Here is a 17375-nt window from a genome sequence, read left to right as displayed (position 1 = left end):
CTGGTGGTACCCACTCTTTAAATCCAGTTTGGAGAACACCTTAGCTCCATTAAGCCTCTCGAGAATATAGTCAATTCGAGACATCGGGAATCTGCTCTTGATAGTCAGCTTGTTGAGTGCACGATAATCGACACACAACCGAGAAGACCCATCTTTCTTCTTGACAAACAAGATCGGTGCTGCAAATGGCGACACGCTAGGACGGATGAAGCCAGCTTGCAACAATTCTTGGAGTTGGCGATCCAACTCCGATTCCATTGCCTTAGAAAGGCGATACGGAAACTTGCTCGGGGGTTCCGAGCCTGGGAGGAGGTCAATCTTGTGATCCTCCGGTCTGGACGAGGGAAGCTGAGGAGGGAGACTGTCCCGAAGAAAAATCTTCTGGAACTTTTCATGGAGAACCGAGTACTTCTCGGAAGCACTGGCCACCGTCTGGGCTGTCTGGATGTAAATCATCGCACACTGTGCGCCTTTCCTGACTGCTCGCTTAGCCTGCAAGTGGCTTATGAGCGGAAAGTTTGGAATACCTGGCTCACACTTAATGGTCACCGGGGTGTTTAACACATTCCGATCGATCTGGAACGTGTGCTTGTCCCACTTGACATCAGGAAGAAACTTGTGAAACCACTGGATACCCAAAAGTATGTCTGCTCCTACAAGAGGGGCAACCATAAAGTCACGCACAAACTCTATGCCCTGAATCACTAACTTAGCACCTAGAGCTTCATACTTGACGCTCGTTGTCATACCTGTGCTAAAACCCTCAACTTGTTTGTCCACCGGAGTCAGCTCGAAACGGGCACGCCTAGCGGCCTATTCCGTGATCACATCCTCCGTGCTGCCGCTGTCAAACAAGACAACGACTCTCTGGCCACCTATGTAGCCAAAGGACTTGAGCAATTCGTTGCGCTCATACTCCTGGTCATGGGCGCCCTTCTGCTTATCTTCGAGCTCCCGGCTAATAATTGCTCCAACTGAAGCACCGGGGGTTGAAGAACTAGGGGTAGCCGCTGGGGTCTGTGTGGGAGCTGTGCTCACCACGGAAGCTGTGGAGGCGGCGGCGGCCTTTGGAGGCTTCTTCGGACAATCCCGAGAAGTATGTCCTTTTGTGTGACAAAAAAAACATCTACCCTCCTTCCTGTACTGAGAAAGCTCCTCAGCACTCAACTTGCCACCTGTCTTGCCTGCCTCCGCTTTCTGGTCTGGAGTAAGCTTAGACGCATTGTTCGAGTTCTTGGAGCCAGAGGCTCCTGGGCTCTGTCCTGGGGAAGACCCCGTCTGGTTCTGGCTTTTGCCCCCCGAGGCGTTAGCCTTGGGAGAAGCCGGCTGGGAAGTCTTGGGCTTGCCACCATTGTGTTTCATTTCTGCACTCTGCACAAGCGAGAGTGCGTCCTAAAAGGTGGCTGGCCTAAACATACGCACCTCCCATTGGATTTGCGTGTCCAGGCCATACAAAAACTGCCCTTTCTTGTCCGTATCAGATAAGCCTAATTGCAGACACAAGGTCGAAATTTTATTGGCAAACTGAATGACTGGTTGCGCGTTCTGACGCGCTCCCCTGAACTCGTCTTCGAGTCGCTCAAGGTAGTGGGGCGGTAGAAACCGCTGCTTAAGGTCGCGGACGAACTCGTCCCACACATAAGCTGCCATACCTGCTCTGGTGTGGGCATGAGCCCACTGAGTCCACCAAGGAATGGCCTCACCTTCCAAGTACCAACTAGCTAAGATCACTTTGTCAATATCTGTTTTCCTAACTGCGGCAAAGTAAGCTTCAAATTGATGTAACCATGAATAAAGAGTAGGGGGATCGAGTTTACCATTATACTTACTGAAATTCATTTTCTCGGAAAAATGATTCGAGGGCGCCGTCGGTGTCAATTTGGCGTCCAAAGCTCTGAGGTAACGCTCGTGTTCCACTCGTCGCATGGCGTCGTCTTCTCGTTGTCGAATCTCCAATGCACGCATCTGCATCTCAAGCCAGGAGCTTGGCTGCGGCTGTGACCCTGCGAGGGGGTCCCTGTGACGAGGATCTGGTATCTGGGGTACGGAAGGAGAGGGAGGAGGAGATGGAAAACGCGACGCTGGAGAGCGAGAACGCTTCTCCAGAGCCAAAATCCACGCCTTCTGCTCATCCAACTTGGTTGTATGGTCTGCGATTGCTCACATCATCTGCTGGAACATGTCTGTGACACTCAAGCCGGGTGCCCTAGCTGGGCTGCCTGGTGCACTCTGGTCCCATGGTTCTGGTTCTCTCGCGTCGCCGAAACTCGCCATAGCGGGAGAATGCAATTCCTTTCCGGAACGCAATCTGACCATCCACTATCTGTGTGGGAGACTTCCGGAGGCTTCCGGAGGCTTCCGGAGGCTAAAAACCAACCACACGAGCGAAAAAATTTTCTGGTTTTCTTTGCTGAATCTTTGTCCTTGAAGTAAGCTCTGATACCACTGTAATATGCGGAAGATTCGGAGAAGGATCGGTACTTCAAAACTCAGAAATCAGCAGTCTTTTCGCGACGGAATTAACGCACAAACTGAAAGGAGATGTGCAGAAAATAGAGAGAGAAAGGGGAGATGGAGAGGACACAGTATTGGGTCCCAATTACCCTCTGTAGGGCCCCCACCATGGATGGTGTATTTGCTTTATTAGAATGATGTAAATCTGAAAACAAATACAGAAACTTGACCTTTTCTTGGCTGGAAAACCTGCCCTTGACCTTCAATCCTTCACCCCTTTGCGTTAGCAACCTCTTGGCTGTCCTGGCCCGTGTTTGCTTGATGCACTTGGTGAATTGTGAGATGATCTCAATGATTATTGGCTGGAGTATTTATACTCCCTTTTGCATCTAGTCGGCCAGCTAATAAAAGCCCCACGACTAGGTCCTTTTCACTAAAATGCTTTCACACTATATTCTATATGGTGCTTTCACACTAGGCAGCCTGCTGGCCACTGCAGGGACAGTGTCAAGCTGCGCATACCTTCTGGGACAGCTCCTGGCTGCTGGGCACATCTGCGCATGGGTGTGGGACTGCCCCTACACCTGGCCTGACCTGCTGGGTAGGGTTTCTAACCCTGTCGGCTGCCTGTCCAGCAGCCCTAGGGCTGGCCGACAGCCCTTCCAGCCCATGCCATGGCTGGTGGGCACAGCCTGGGCCCTCCTGGCCCCTTGGGGGTGGTTCTACACCTCCCCCATGCCCACACTAAGAGTGCAAGTGCAAATCTTCGCACTGGGGTAGCCCTATGGGCTGGCCCCATCTCTACATGCAAACCTACATGCCTACAGAGGCCTAGCATCCAGTTGCAAACCAGATACACAGAACATCTGACATCATTCCAGAGGGAGACTCACAGCGCGGACTGGCACTGCTTCATGTGCAGGACAGTGCACACCTGACCTTGGACTCATGTGCAGGACAATGCACACCTGACCTCGGATGACTGAGATGGATCCCTGGCTGACTCGTCCCGGATTGGGCTCACATGGGACCAGTTCACCATCCCAGGTCCTGCACCTTCTGTATAGAAATGTCTACGTGGCATCCAAGTGCGGGATGCACGTGACAGTAAAGCAGCTAATAACTCATCTGGAGAGCTCTATGCAGCCTGTCCAAATGTAAGGGTAACTATAGGGGATGTGAAAGATGATCAGAACTTCTTTGTCCAGGAGATGTCATCGTATCCCCTCATCCTGGGGCAACCCTACATTACAGCTGTGAGGATGGAAACAAAGGTTTTGGATGATGGCTCAGCATATGCAAGAATAAGGAGTAAAGATGGCAAGAAAGCTGTTCAGTTCTTGACAGTTTGCATTAACCATGAAAGGAACCGTGAGTCTCTTCGAGCACAGTCACTCCCAAAGATAAACAGAGAATTCATGAACTACAGGGAGATGAAGGATTTTGGCCAGGTGCCATTGTAAAGCCGGATTCCAATGGTACAAGGGAAAATGAGTTCTCGCAGGACTCAATCAATGTAAATAACTTTTCAGCAAATTTTCAGGGATTTTCTAGCTATGGGTCACTGGTCTTTGTAAAAAGCAAGGATTTGAAGCGTGGCATGCGTCGACATGTACAAAATGAACAAAAAAATCTTGAGTAGTGTGGTCTTTTGGAGAAGAATGAGTTTATTTCAGGGGTGCTTAATGAGGTGTCATTTATGGATACTATGGGTGTGCTTTTTGCTATGGAAAGAGCATGCTTAAAGGGTGGAAATGAGATGATAGAGGTGTCATCTGTGGGGATATATGATATAATCCGGGAATTTGAGGGGATGGAATGTAAAAACATGAATTGTGAGATGGATGCTCATGTTGATACAAAGTATAAAACGGTTGCAAAGAAGGTGAAACCAGTTGCCTTGCCTTTGCCACCAGGAAGCAAGGAGAAAATAGATGAAGCCTCTATGCAACCGAATCTCAGAGATCCGAAGAAAATTGGGCATAAGTTTACACAGGAAACCCTAAAAGAGCTGAAGATTGGTGAAAAGGATTTTCTGTTGCCAGTTGAAAGGGAATGCTTTGAGGAGATGCTTGTAAAACATGGAAAAGCCTTTGCTTTTCAGCCGCATGAGATAGGCTGTGTTGATCCAAGTGTAACAGCGCCAATGGTGATCTTCACTGTTCCACATGTGCCCTGGAACCTGCGGCCGATTCCAGTACCAAAGGCTCTCTTGCCAAAGCTGATGGAATTACTAAAAGAAAAGATCAGGATGGGAATTTCGGAGCCATCATGCGCTCCATATTCCAACAGATGGTTTACCGTGCCAAAGAAAAATGGAACATTGCGCTTTATTCAAGACATGCAACCTATAAACAAGGTCACAATCAGGAATGTGGGAGCAGGTCCGATTGTGGACGAGTTTGCAGAAGCATTTGCAGGGAAAGCTATATACTCTATGGGTGATCTGTATTCGGGATATGATCAGTTTCAGCTGGATATACAAAGCAGGGACTTGACCACAATGAAAACTCCTTTGGGATTGGTAAGGATGTGTACCTTACCACAGGGAGCCACCAACTCAGTGGCGCATATGATGAATGGAATGAATAAAGTCTTGCGAGACTTCATACCACAAATAACTATGCCTTTTCTGGATGATGTGCCAATAAAAGGCTATGATGAGAAAGATAAAGATGGGGATTTGGATTCGAGGGGGTGCCGCAAGTTTGTGGCAAATCATATAAAAGATTGTGATATGATTCTATCCAGGCTTGAAGAGGTGAATCTTACTTTGTCTGGATCGAAATCAGTGTTTGGGGTTGGTGGAGTGCTAATCGTGGGGCATCTTTGTAGTACTAATGGACGCCGACCTTGTCCAGCCAAGATAGATGCAATACAAAGAATGACAGAGGTATGCATTAATGTTACAGAGCTGAGGAGATTTCTTGGTGCATGTGTCTTTTATGTTATATGGATCCCACATTATGCACATGTAGCAGATCCTCTTTATCAATTTTCGAGGAAAAATCAAAAATTTTTGTGGAGTGCAACGCATACTAAAGCTATGCGGAAGCTGAAATATCTGCTCCAATCATCACCTACTCTAAGGAAGGCAGATTATGAGTGTGGCAGGCTTGTGATTGTTGCAGTTGATACTAGTCCTACTGGGATAGGATGGACAATAGGGCAAGATGATGAGGATGATCACAGGTATGTAATCAGATTTGGAGCAAAGGTATTAAGCATTCGTCAGCGAAATTATCCGCAGATCAAGAGGGAGTTATGGGGAATAGTCACTGCTCTAAAATGTGAAAAAGAATATCTTATTGGGGCATCTGTACTTGTGGAAACTGATTGCTTGCCACTCCTTGGGATGATTGTAAGCTGCACCACTCCAGATATCGCTATGCTTAGGTGGATTGCCTATATCAAGTCACTAAATCCTGAGTTTGAGCATATTGCAGGAAAAGATAACCCAGTTGCAGATATGCTATCAAGAGCTAGGTATGAAGATGAAGAAGGGATGATTAGTGACATTGATGATGTAGGTACAAAATTCTATACTACTGCATATGCAAAAGGGGACCATACTTGCTTATCAAATGCACTTGAGTCTTTTACTAAGGAAATGTATGAAGGAGATTGGTTGCTTATTGGTCAATACTTGAGTACTCTGACAAGACAGGAAAATTGGTCTGACTCAGAATTTAAGAGGATCCGCAAAAAAGCATATGGGTATTTTCTAAAGGATGGGTACCTGTGGAAGCATCCTAAGCAGAGAAATGCTATGCCACAGAGAGTCATATGTGATAAAGAGACTCAAGGGAAGCTCATGAAAGAATTCTATGAGAGTCTCTGGGCTGGACATCGAAGTGTGTGGGCCACCTTTATCAAAATAAAGGAAAGATATTGGTGGAAAGGAATGTACAAGGATGTTTCCCAATATGTGGAAACATGCATGGTATGTCAAATGTACTCAAATGTGCGACATCGTGATGGCTTGCAACCAACCTACCCACCTGCCATGCACTACAAATGGATGGTGGATCTAGTTACAATGCCTTTGGGAATTTGGCAGATGCGGTACATAGCACTTGCAAGAGAAGATTTGACAAATCAGGTGGAAGGGCGTGCTCTTAGAACAAAGAGTACGGAAACAGTATGCAAATTTCTCTTAGAAGATGTGATTTGCCGGTATGGTTGTGCTGGGAAAATAACAGCTGACAGGGGTGAGCTAGATGTTGAAGAAGCAAGAGAATTCTTCTCTAGAATTGGCATCAAATTGGCCCTAACATGTGCTTACAACCCTGAGGGCAATGGTAAAAGTGAGCGAGGACATCCTCCAATCATTAAAGCTTTGGCTAAGGCATGCAGAGGAAGAATGCGAGAGTGGCCAAGGCTACTACCATATGCCTTGTGGGCTGACCGTACAACTCATAGCTCAGTGACAGGATATATGCCTGCAGAATTAATGTATGGTCAGAAGCGAGTAATGCCAGTTGAAGAAGTAGTTCCAACTTGGAATGTATTACCCTGGGTGGAAGGATTGAACAGGGAAGACCTCCTTGCATTGCGAATAAGGCAACTGGAGAGGAGGCCTGAAGATGTAGAGCTTGCTAAAGCTCGTTTGAAAGATGCAAGGTTGAAAAATAAAGAAAGATTTGATAGAAGACACAGACTCCGGCCAAAACCTATTGAAGAAGGTGATTAGGTCCTAATGTATGATAGTAGTCTTGACAACCAGTTTACTGTGCAAAGAAAGTTTGCAAAAAAATGGTTTGGCCCTTACATTGTCAAGCATGTGCATGGAAATGCCACGTATATCCTATGTGAGCTTGATGGAACATAGATAAAGAATCTTGTACCAGGCAAAAGGATCAAGATGTTTAAAAGAAGGCATGACAGTGATCCTTTTGATTCACAGGAGACTCAGGATGACAAGCTTGACAATGGTAGTATGGATATGGTTGAAGAGGAAGAGGATGATGTTCCTGGTAATGTAGAAGATGAAGACGACATCCAGATATATGTGGATCTTGATGATGATTTGGCACATACCAGAGGATGTGCAGGTTTAGAGGGGGTGGATGTCGTGCCATGGCACGTCTATGGTGTGAAACCATGCATATGAGGCCATCAAATGCAAATCCAGATGCATGAGATTAAGTGTCATGACTTGAGTCATTATATGATGCCTAAGTACATATGTCCATATTGTAAATAAGGTTCAATAAGACGAGCTGAGGCTGAGCCAGGTCTCAAAGCCTCTGTACATAAGTGTGGTGTGAATCATGGAATTTTTATGCTTATGGTAGACCTTGTAGTAGGGAACACCCCTCTCAACATGTATGGGAAATGTGAGAGCATGTATGATGCAAGGATTGGTTTTGAAAGAATGCCTTTTCAAGATATCGTGTCTTGGAATGCCATGATTTCTGTTCTTACTCGGAATGAGCAGAACAAGGAGGCTCTGGGTTTGTATGATGAGATGCAGCTGTAAAGGAGGCGATTGATGGTGGTGAATGGATTGACTGTGTTTCAATTGTTCCCCCCATATTTTCGTCTGTCGACGTGGCTAAGTTGGTGTCCCTTTGTCCATGTGTTCAGAAAGCGGAAAAAGAATCTAAAGCTATAAGTCTGGCAGAGACGTGTGTGATCAGTGCTGATTTCCTCAAGGTTTTGTCAGAGAAACTAGAGACTGAAGTCAAAGAGCTAGCCAAGATGTCCACAGTTGTAGATACAGTGACACGTGCGAGTCAACTTGCTTCAAAGGGGAATAGTTCTGATCCTGGGAGTGGTATCTCCACTGCAGTAGCTTCTGTAGATGATAAGGAAGTAAGCCATAAAGGAAATGGTTCACAAGGAAAAGCTGGTAAAAGGAAAGGAGATGGTGTAGTCTCTGCAAAGACCACAGTGCTTGAAACTGCGGAAGATGAATACGTTTCTGGAAAGGGATCAAGAGGAAAGAAGAAGGGTGGAAAAGCTAAAGGTGGAAGTCATCCTTTAATTGTAGGAGTTGGATCTTCCAACAAAGGAGGCAAGGGAAATATAGAAAGACCAGTTTCACGCGAGAATGAACTGCTATCGGAAGAGTATATTGCAACCCAGGTTCTCGAACTTTTCCAGAACTTGAAGGTGCTGGTATAGATGAGGAGGGTGTTGGCGTGCTATCTAAAGCCATTGCTGCTCACTTAAAGCCTGCAGTCATTTCCACCTGGGAAAAGGTTAAGCAAGCTTCCTTCACTGCAGCCGCTGAAGAGAGGCGTCATCGTGCAGACACTTTGCAGAGGAAAACCGATGAGTTGTATGCAAGCTTGCAGCTTTTTACAAAAGCTCTGGATCTGTTTGATGATGATCATGTGACTTTGGCTGCCCTTCATAGGCATTTGCTGCGGACAACTACATCTGAACTTGTTGACGCCTACCCACGGCGAACAGTGCCATCATCATCATGATCAACATCACAAGCCCAACACCAAGCTCAAGCCAAGCTTTCATCCATGGCGGGTACCACAGAGCAGCCACAGCACAGCCACCGAATCGGGCAACATAACCAAGAGCAGCAGCGCAGACGCAAGGTGGTGGCTTGCGTAGCAAAATGCGAAGGATTTTTCTAAAAAGGAATATCCGAGTATTAAGCTGAAAAAAAAAAAAAAAGGAAGCGCAGCGTATTTTTTAATTTGGGAAATCCGATTTTTTGGCTGCAAAAGTGAATGGAGCCCGATTCTCTTGCGGGAAAGAAATGGGAAAAAACCAGAAACGCAGAGAAGAGGGGGGGAATATGCAGAAACGGGAGAAAAGAGAGAACCAGTGTTGAATTCGACCAGAAATTCTGAAATTGTGAGGAAGGCTACTGTTTACGGCATCCTGGGGTTTGAATTAAAGGGGAAATGAAGCGCTATCAAATAACATGAACTTCAAAAATCCCACAATACATGATGAATACTGATTTTGGCGCATACTGCAGTGAAGCAAAATATGGGAAAAGCAAAAATTCAAGAATTCGCTTCTTTTTTTTTTACTCAAAGATAAGTATTTTTGTTGTTTTTGTTACTTACGATTTTCTAAAATCGTATAGCCTTTGGACAAATACACTACCCCTTTAAGGCTTTTGGGTAAGGCTTTGGGTAAGTTTTTTTTGTTTTGGAGAGTCTTGGAATAAGAAAGCATCAAAAATACAAAGAGATTCCTGGGATTTGGATTTTATTTTCTACTTGGTTGGATTTTGGATGCTAGACATGGAGTTTTCTAAAATCACATGAATATATTGTACATATGCCATATGTCATCTTTTGCTTTGTGAGTTGTTGAAATCTGAAAGCAGGTTTTCACGAGATCAAGAAACATCTTGAAATGATGGAATTGGCAATATATGATATATGTGATGTGAATGGTCACATGTATATGGAAATCGTTTGTAGATTGTGTTATGCCTACATGTGATATGTTTGAAGCATTTGGAAAAAGAATCAGGAGATCTATGCTTGGAACTGGTCATGCTCTTGACACACAATTTATGTGCAATCATCAAGCTGAATTTAGGGATGTATTGAAGTGAATTGGCACATGTACATGTCATCAAAAATGGAGATGTCTTATGCTCCTTGAAGAGTATATGTTTTTGTTTTCCATGCTGGGATTTGAAGCTACTCTCACAGCCAGAAGTCTCGCACTTGCCCAGTGATACCGTTCACGTCACGACACCGTCCAACTGACGGTCCACCGGGAACGTGGGGAGTGTCGAGATCTTCACATGTCTCTCGGCCATCTCAAACAGATCTACCATTGCGAGAATGTACTCTGAAAAGGGTGGGTGGCTGGGAACAAAGAAGAACTAATACCTGCAAGTGGCTGTCCAGCAAATCAGCCCGCCGTCCTCTTGCTTCTCCTCTTCCCGAACAGTCCAAAACAGTCCACCAATCAGCCACACAATAGTCCCCTTCTTGCTCACACAAATCCCAAGAACTATCTAGAGCCTAGGGCTCTGATACCATGTCAGAATACGTAGCGGAGATGATGACCAGATCTGGGACACGAGCAAAAAACGCATGCAAAAAAATACAGCACAAGAGAGAGAGAGAAGTAGGCGTGTAACTCTGCTCTATATACACAAGAAGATCCTGGGTATGATACACAAGTGGCAAGGGGGCTGGGGGCCTATTTATATGCCCCCAGATGAGCAGTCGGCCTACTGAAAAAAGCTCCACAACTGCAGCATCAGTCGGCCAGCACTAAATGAAGCCCATGACTGCATACATCCAGTCGGCCAGCAGTACAGAGGTCCACAACTGCTGTTGGGCAGTCGGCCAGCCACTCAGTGCTCCTGCCAACTCAGAACTGCCTCCCAAGCAACAGAAAAAATGGAAAAAATAAGGGAAAAATGCGGAGAGTGGGGAAAAATGATAAAACGCCTCATAAGGGCGGGCACACCCACAACAAAGGCCCTGGTGTATAAAACTAGACAGGAGATGACTTCTAACACCAACAGCCCAACCAGAACCAGTTGGTGGTCCAATTCGCCTCAAACCATTTTTTGATAACCTCTGCAGGGTGTCTAGGGCCATGCAACAAGCCAATAACCACAGTTTGAAAACATGTTTGATTGGATGAGTTCAGCAGAGAGGGGGGGAGGAGAATTTCATTACCTGTCTGATGTCCCTGATTTCCTAGGCAATCCCATCGGTTAGGTTCTCCAGTGGGGAGTCCTCTGTCAGTTCTGTGCATCTTCAGTGACATCCTCAACGATGGCTCCAAAAAGTTCCATACACTTTGCCGAACAGATTTCCAGGGCTTGATGTAGTGTGGATTCACTGGCGGTGTGTTGACTGGGGGGGTTGAAAAGGGGAGGAGCAGGGGCAGGGCTTGAAGGGCCCAACTCAACTCCATGGTTCTTTTTCTGCCCCTTGTCTCAGGGTTTTATCTTTGGAGCAGGGCCTCCTGACTGGGGCCGGTGGAGCCTGCTGTGGCTGAGAAGGTAGTTGGGCTGGTTCCAGTTGTCGGAGTACCTGCAAGCTGGGTTGTTGCTCCTGAGATGCCTCAGAAGGGGGTTGGGGCAGAGTAGGCTAAAGAGGGGGCTGTTCCAAGGCTTCCCCAGCTATGCAAATGGGGAAAGAGGGCACAAAATATCATGAGTGATGGTGCAGAAGAGGAAAAGCAATGGTCCCTGTGTGTCCATTCTGAGAGGCTGGGTCAGGAAGACACCCTGTCTGCATGAGCTCTTTGCTCATCGGATGTAGCAGGTCATACAAATCCTTGTCTTGTTGGTGCTTGTGGTCGCCTACATTGAACAAGTGTACTTTCTTCTCATGCTCGATTCAACTCTGACCAGACTTCCCCATTGCACCTGCTTTTTGTCTGGAGTTTTCCACCTCAGCTGCAAACTCCCACAGCCCTGCATCAGCATAGATATTTGACATCAGAACATATGCTGTGCCCTGCTTGGGCTGCAGATCGACTGCATGATCGAATGCCCTTTTTGCCAGCAGTAAATTGCCATGCATGTGACATGCACCCAATAAGCACAGACAAATGTTCAGATCAGCCTGCATTGGCATACTGCACAACATTTTCTCTACCATCTTGAAGTCCCCTGCACGTCCAAGGAGGTCTATCATGATCCCATAAAGCTTCAAGTCGGGATTCAATCCAAAATCTCTGCTCATGGATTCAAAGTACTGGAGACCTTTGAAAACAAGGCCATTATGACTGCAAGCTGAGAGAACTGAATGAAAGGTCACTAAATCAGGTTTTAAATCATCCAGACTTAATTTCTCAAACATGTGCAAGCTTGCTACAGAATTACCTTCTGCTGCATGACCAGCAATGCATGCAGTCCATGGCACGATATGAAGTTCACGAAGCCCATCAAATACCGCCTGCCCATCTAGCATGCTTGCACAAGTCCCATAGGCATTGATTAGACTGGCAGCCACACAGGGTATGCACTCATATCCATTGCAGACAATGTCAAAGTGAAGATGTTTAAGTGTCTCCAAACTTCCCGTTTCACTGCTAGCCTGCAGAAAGCAGAGAAGTGTAACATCATTCAGAGTTACCCTCTCCCTTCTCATCTCTATGTACAACTGTAAAGCTTGCTCTCCTTTGCCATGCTCGATGTATGCTGAGAGCATCACATTCCATGACACAACGTCACGTTGGGACATTGCACCAAACACATCCTCCGCTTCCATAATGGCCCCACACTTGCCATACATGCTCAAGAGGACAGTTCCAAAAACAACATTTAATGCAAAGTCATTTTTGCAGGCATAAGCATGTAATGCCTGTCCAATTTCCAAAGACAGTAATATGGTTGAATGTCCCTCTGTAACAGGAGCCTTCTGTGCAAGAGTAGTACATGCCTGAATAGCGAACATGACAGTTTGCTGATCGGGACTTGTGCCTTTGTCTTGCATCAATACATACAACTGCAGAGCCTTTTCTCCTTGTCCCTGCCCAACATATGCTGAGAGCATTGCATTCCATGACACTATGTCATGTTGAGATTGAATAACAAATGCATGCTCTGCTTCAACTATGGCTCCACACTTGCCATACATGCTCAGGAGAGCCGTGCCAACAAAGGCATCCATTGCAAAGCCTTCCTTGCAAGTGTCAGCATGTAAAGCCTGTCCGATTGTGAGAGGCATTACTTTGGTCAATCGTCTTTCCACAGCAACAGCTTCTTCCTTCTCTGCAAGGGCCACACATGCCTGAAGGGCAACCACATAAGTTCGCTGATTTGGACGCATGCCTTCATCTTGCATTTGTCTGTACAACTGCAGAGTCCTCTCTATTTGTCGCTGCTCAACATATACCAAGAGCATTGCATTCCATGACACAATGGTGCGCTGGAACAGGGCACCAAACATACTTTCTGCCTCTAAAACCGCGCCACATTTTCCATACATACTTACAAGGGTGTTGCCAGCAAAGACATCTGAGGAGAACGCAAAGCCCTTCCTGCACGCATCAGCATGTAGTTTCTTCCCATGTGAGAGGTTTCCTATGCTGCCACAAACTTTGAAAAGGATCACAAATGTATAGCGGTCTGGCTCCACACCATCGTCTTGCATGCACTGATACAATCTGAGGGCTTCATGGTTGCGATCACATTCTGCATAAGCAGCGATGATGGCAGTCCAGGAGAAGACAGTACGACAAGGCAATGTGGCAGACACATGGCATGCATGTTCAAGGGCATCGCACTTTGCCAAGGTCATCACCAGGTAGTCGCCCAGCAAGCCGGCAAGATCAATCCTATATTGGGCAAGGTGGCTATGGACTTTCTTGGCATGGGTGAGGCTTTTTCTCTTGATGCAAGCTTTGAGGAGGGAGAGATAGGTGGCGGTGGAGGGTGGGGGTGAGTGCATGCGGGAGAGGACATCCATGGCCATGTCCAGCTGCCCTTGTTTGCACAGAGTTTGAATGAGTGCATTATCATCCAAATCATTGAGATGATGGTGGTGATGGTGGTTGCGTAGCAGAGAAGAGGCCACCCAGGGGGGCTTCTGCTGGCTGGTAGATTCTTTGGAGGCCTTGTGGAGGCCATGTAAATGCTCAGGGTGTCTCGTCCGTTGGTGGTGTTGTTGGCTTCCTCTACTCTGTTGTTGGTGTTGATGAGATTGCGATGCTGGTGTCGAAACCCGTAGTAGTGGAGGCAAGGCAAGAACAGCCATCTCTCCTCTCGGCCAACGAACACATAATGCTGCACCGAGCGTAACGATGGCGTCCCTTAGACACGGGGTCTTGGAAGAGACCCTATCAGGTGGGATGAAAAATTTCGCTTGAGTTGTCTCTTCATAACCCCAAGAGTATTCTAACCTTGTAGGAAGAGCACAAAAAGGTGTTATATTTAAAGCGTCTCATGGTATATATCCACATTATGCATTTAACAATCTACATATATATATATCCACATTATGATTGCCACAGTATCAAAACTCTCAAAACAGTATCCACATTATGCTTGCCACAGTATCAAAACTCTCAAAACACTTAGTTTTTTCTTAAATAAGCACCAAAATTGGTATACATATGTATCTAGCATTCCAACCCAGGGTAGTGGTGACAACCAAACACACGTGCGTAAAACAATCTTCGAGTGATTGGATTATCTCTCTTTGGAAGCCTATGCTCCTCGCTCGCCATCTGTCCAAAAAAATATATATAAGACACTAACATTGGCTATGGTAAGATATAATTTTAAAGAAAAAAATAAGCTGAAAGAAAGAACCTTACAAAACTCATTCGGTGGATCAACATTTGAGACAAATGGCGTTTGAACAGGCTTGTAAATGCCAAATCCAAAAATTCTGTATTGTCCAGTGCCTATGCACCGAAAATCTATCCTATTAGGCTTTTCATAGCCTACAAACATTACATGTACATAAAGCTTATCCGCAATCTTTTGCCATCTTAGATTGTAAATTCCAAGTAGCCCAAAGTTCTCATTGTTGTAAGCGTCTCGACCATACAAACCTAGCAATAATCTAGGTTCCAAAATATAAAGATATTCCCTGTTTCAAGAAAATGTATCAATATCATTTTTTATATACATTAAAATGCCAAAAAAAAACCCAACAAAAGCTTATTTTTATACCGTAATACATCTATACACTCTAATAGTTCGATCATTAGAGATGTTGTAGCTTGTTCTTCCCAAGATGGAGGGTCTACAATTAAGCCATGAAAATTAAATAGATTATATTAAACAATGATAACTGTGTTATAGCAAACATCAAGACCAATACCTTCAATATCTTGTCCATCACCATAAATAAATGAAAATGATCTCCTTGCTACATCCATTCTATGCAGTATTACCTGTGATATCAAATACAACACTACCTCCACTAATCATTTACGCATGATTATGAGCTCTCTCTCTCTCTCTCTCTCTCTCTCTCTCTCTCTCTCTCTCTCTCTCTCTCTCTCTCTCTCTCTCTCTGGACGTTAAGTATTTCGAACTAAGCAAAAAGAATTTAATAATGCCACAGTAAAGGAAAGCAAGTCAAAAGCAAAACATTTTCTTATTCAAATATCCCTAAAAACAAAGAAGAACTTACCATACCCCTATAGCCATCTCAAAATTTTAAACCACTCCTGCAACAATAGATGGGGCACTCCATACTTATGGATCTACATGGTGGCTTTACCTCAATGTCAACCATTTATTCCAAACAATGTAAGTATATATATATATATATATATATATATATATATATATATATATATATATATATATATATCAATTCAATATTACCGACAATGGAAACGCCAATGTGGGAGATATATATCAATTCAATATTACCGACAATGGAAACGCCAATGTGGGAGATAAATTGTAGGAATTTTGTCATCCAACTCCTATTTATCTTCATGTCTTTGCATCAAAAATGTCAATCTAAAAGAAACATCAATCAACTTGAAAGCATGCAGACTTATTGAACGACAACATATATTGCACATGCCACATCTTGCGAACATTCTCCTTCCAAATGTTTTCTTGATTGATACAACGATAGCTACGAATGTAGTCTCTAGCATTTGTAGGCTACCTTATGGGCATACATTACATTTACATTCTTCTAGATGCCATTTGCAGTACCTCTTTGTAGATAACATTAGCTATGTAGACTTCATTTGTACCTTCGTTGCTACTTTCATGGTTCACGGTATCTTTTATATATACTTTCACTGCAGCTGATCATCTAACATGTGACATAGCAACATACAACTGTCCATGCATGAATACTTGTCTGGCCAAATAAAGTCCCAACACACTCAATGTTTGACCTTGGGACTTATTTATTGACATACCAAAAGCTAGCCTCACAGGAAATTATCTCCTTCTCATGTCAAAAGACAACTGAAGCATTGATGGAATGAATGTTATCCTCGGAATGAAGACCTTGTCTCCAATGTTTGTACCTGCAATTATTTCTGCTTCTATCATTTTTGAGTGAAATTGCTTACATATAAGTCGGGTACTGTTACAAATTCCCCGTCGAGGATCCAAATTATGGAGGAGCATGATAGGAGCATTCATCTTTAAAAGCAAGTCGTGAGGAGGGTAACCACCACACCTAGACTCAAACTATTCAAGCACTCAACTACATACAATATTCTGTCACTCTCAGAAAAAACAACTGAATCTGCACTAAGGTATTCTCTTTCAAGACCAAGTAATACAGCCAAGGCTAGTTCATTAATCTCATCCACCTCTTGATTTTGTGGCTGTTATGGCTCACCCTAACCCCCCTTAAAACACATCCAACAAGAGATTACCAAGGTGAACCGCAACTATCATGAGGATCTTTCCAATGGCCGAGCTCGTAACCCTTGAGGTCTCCAAGCTCCATAACTCCTTAAGAAGAAATTCCACCATGCCTCGCATAGGCATTGTCACACCACTGCGTTACACTACGTGCACTCTTCCCTCTTCTCACCTCATTTCACTCACACACTCACTAGCATGCATTAGAGAGAGAGAGAGAGAGAGAGAGAGAGAGAGAGAGAGAGAGAGAGATTTAGTAAGAGGATTAGTAAGAGCAAGACTCTATTGCACAATGGGAGAGTCCTTGTATCATGAGATATTTTCACTTATATACATGGCCATAAATGTTCACACTTAAATTGTGGTCGACTGGGTACTTTAGGCCCATATATTACAATGACTACTCTCATAAATAAATCCATGAAGTAAATCACTTGGAACTTCATCCTAACTTGCTACCACACACTCTTGAAGTGGAAATCGATAAGTATTCCATAGGACCATTACAAGCGCTCATCCAAGTTGTAGATTTGGACACCATTGCTTCATATCTTACATGTATGACCTTTTGGTGTATCTACCTTGACTTCTTGATATAAGATAATGGCATCCATGAAGTAAATCACTTGGAACTTCATCCTAACTTGCTAGCACATGCTCT

General features: G+C 44.7%; 1 protein-coding gene across 8 annotated transcripts in view; it reads right to left on the bottom strand.

Moving 5' to 3' along the window:
* LOC147616898 (putative pentatricopeptide repeat-containing protein At3g01580) overlaps window positions 1-14249 on the bottom strand; it is a 28584-nt gene extending 14335 nt beyond the window's left edge. For 4 of the 8 annotated variants that reach the window (XR_015262349.1, XR_015262350.1, XR_015262351.1 and 1 more), the window contains exon 1: window positions 11082-14249. Coding sequence is in view for 1 of the 8 variants with exons in the window: in XM_086776536.1 (XP_086632662.1) it covers window positions 11751-12157; window positions 12239-14114 (2283 nt within the window). In the remaining 7 variants the exon portion in view is untranslated. Of the gene's footprint in view, window positions 1-9679; window positions 10463-10485 lie in introns of those variants that run through there. The other 4 variants (XR_015262354.1, XR_015262353.1, XM_086776536.1 and 1 more) reach the window with 4 other exon arrangements.
* Between the last annotated feature and the right edge of the window lie 3126 nt (window positions 14250-17375).

This window comes from Cibotium barometz, chromosome 37 (assembly GCF_041138505.1).
Source record: "Cibotium barometz isolate CiBa-2024 chromosome 37, ASM4113850v1, whole genome shotgun sequence".
Classification (NCBI taxonomy): domain Eukaryota; kingdom Viridiplantae; phylum Streptophyta; class Polypodiopsida; order Cyatheales; family Cibotiaceae; genus Cibotium; species Cibotium barometz.
Note: the sequence above shows the minus strand (reverse complement) of the source record. Positions and strands in the feature narration are given on the sequence as shown.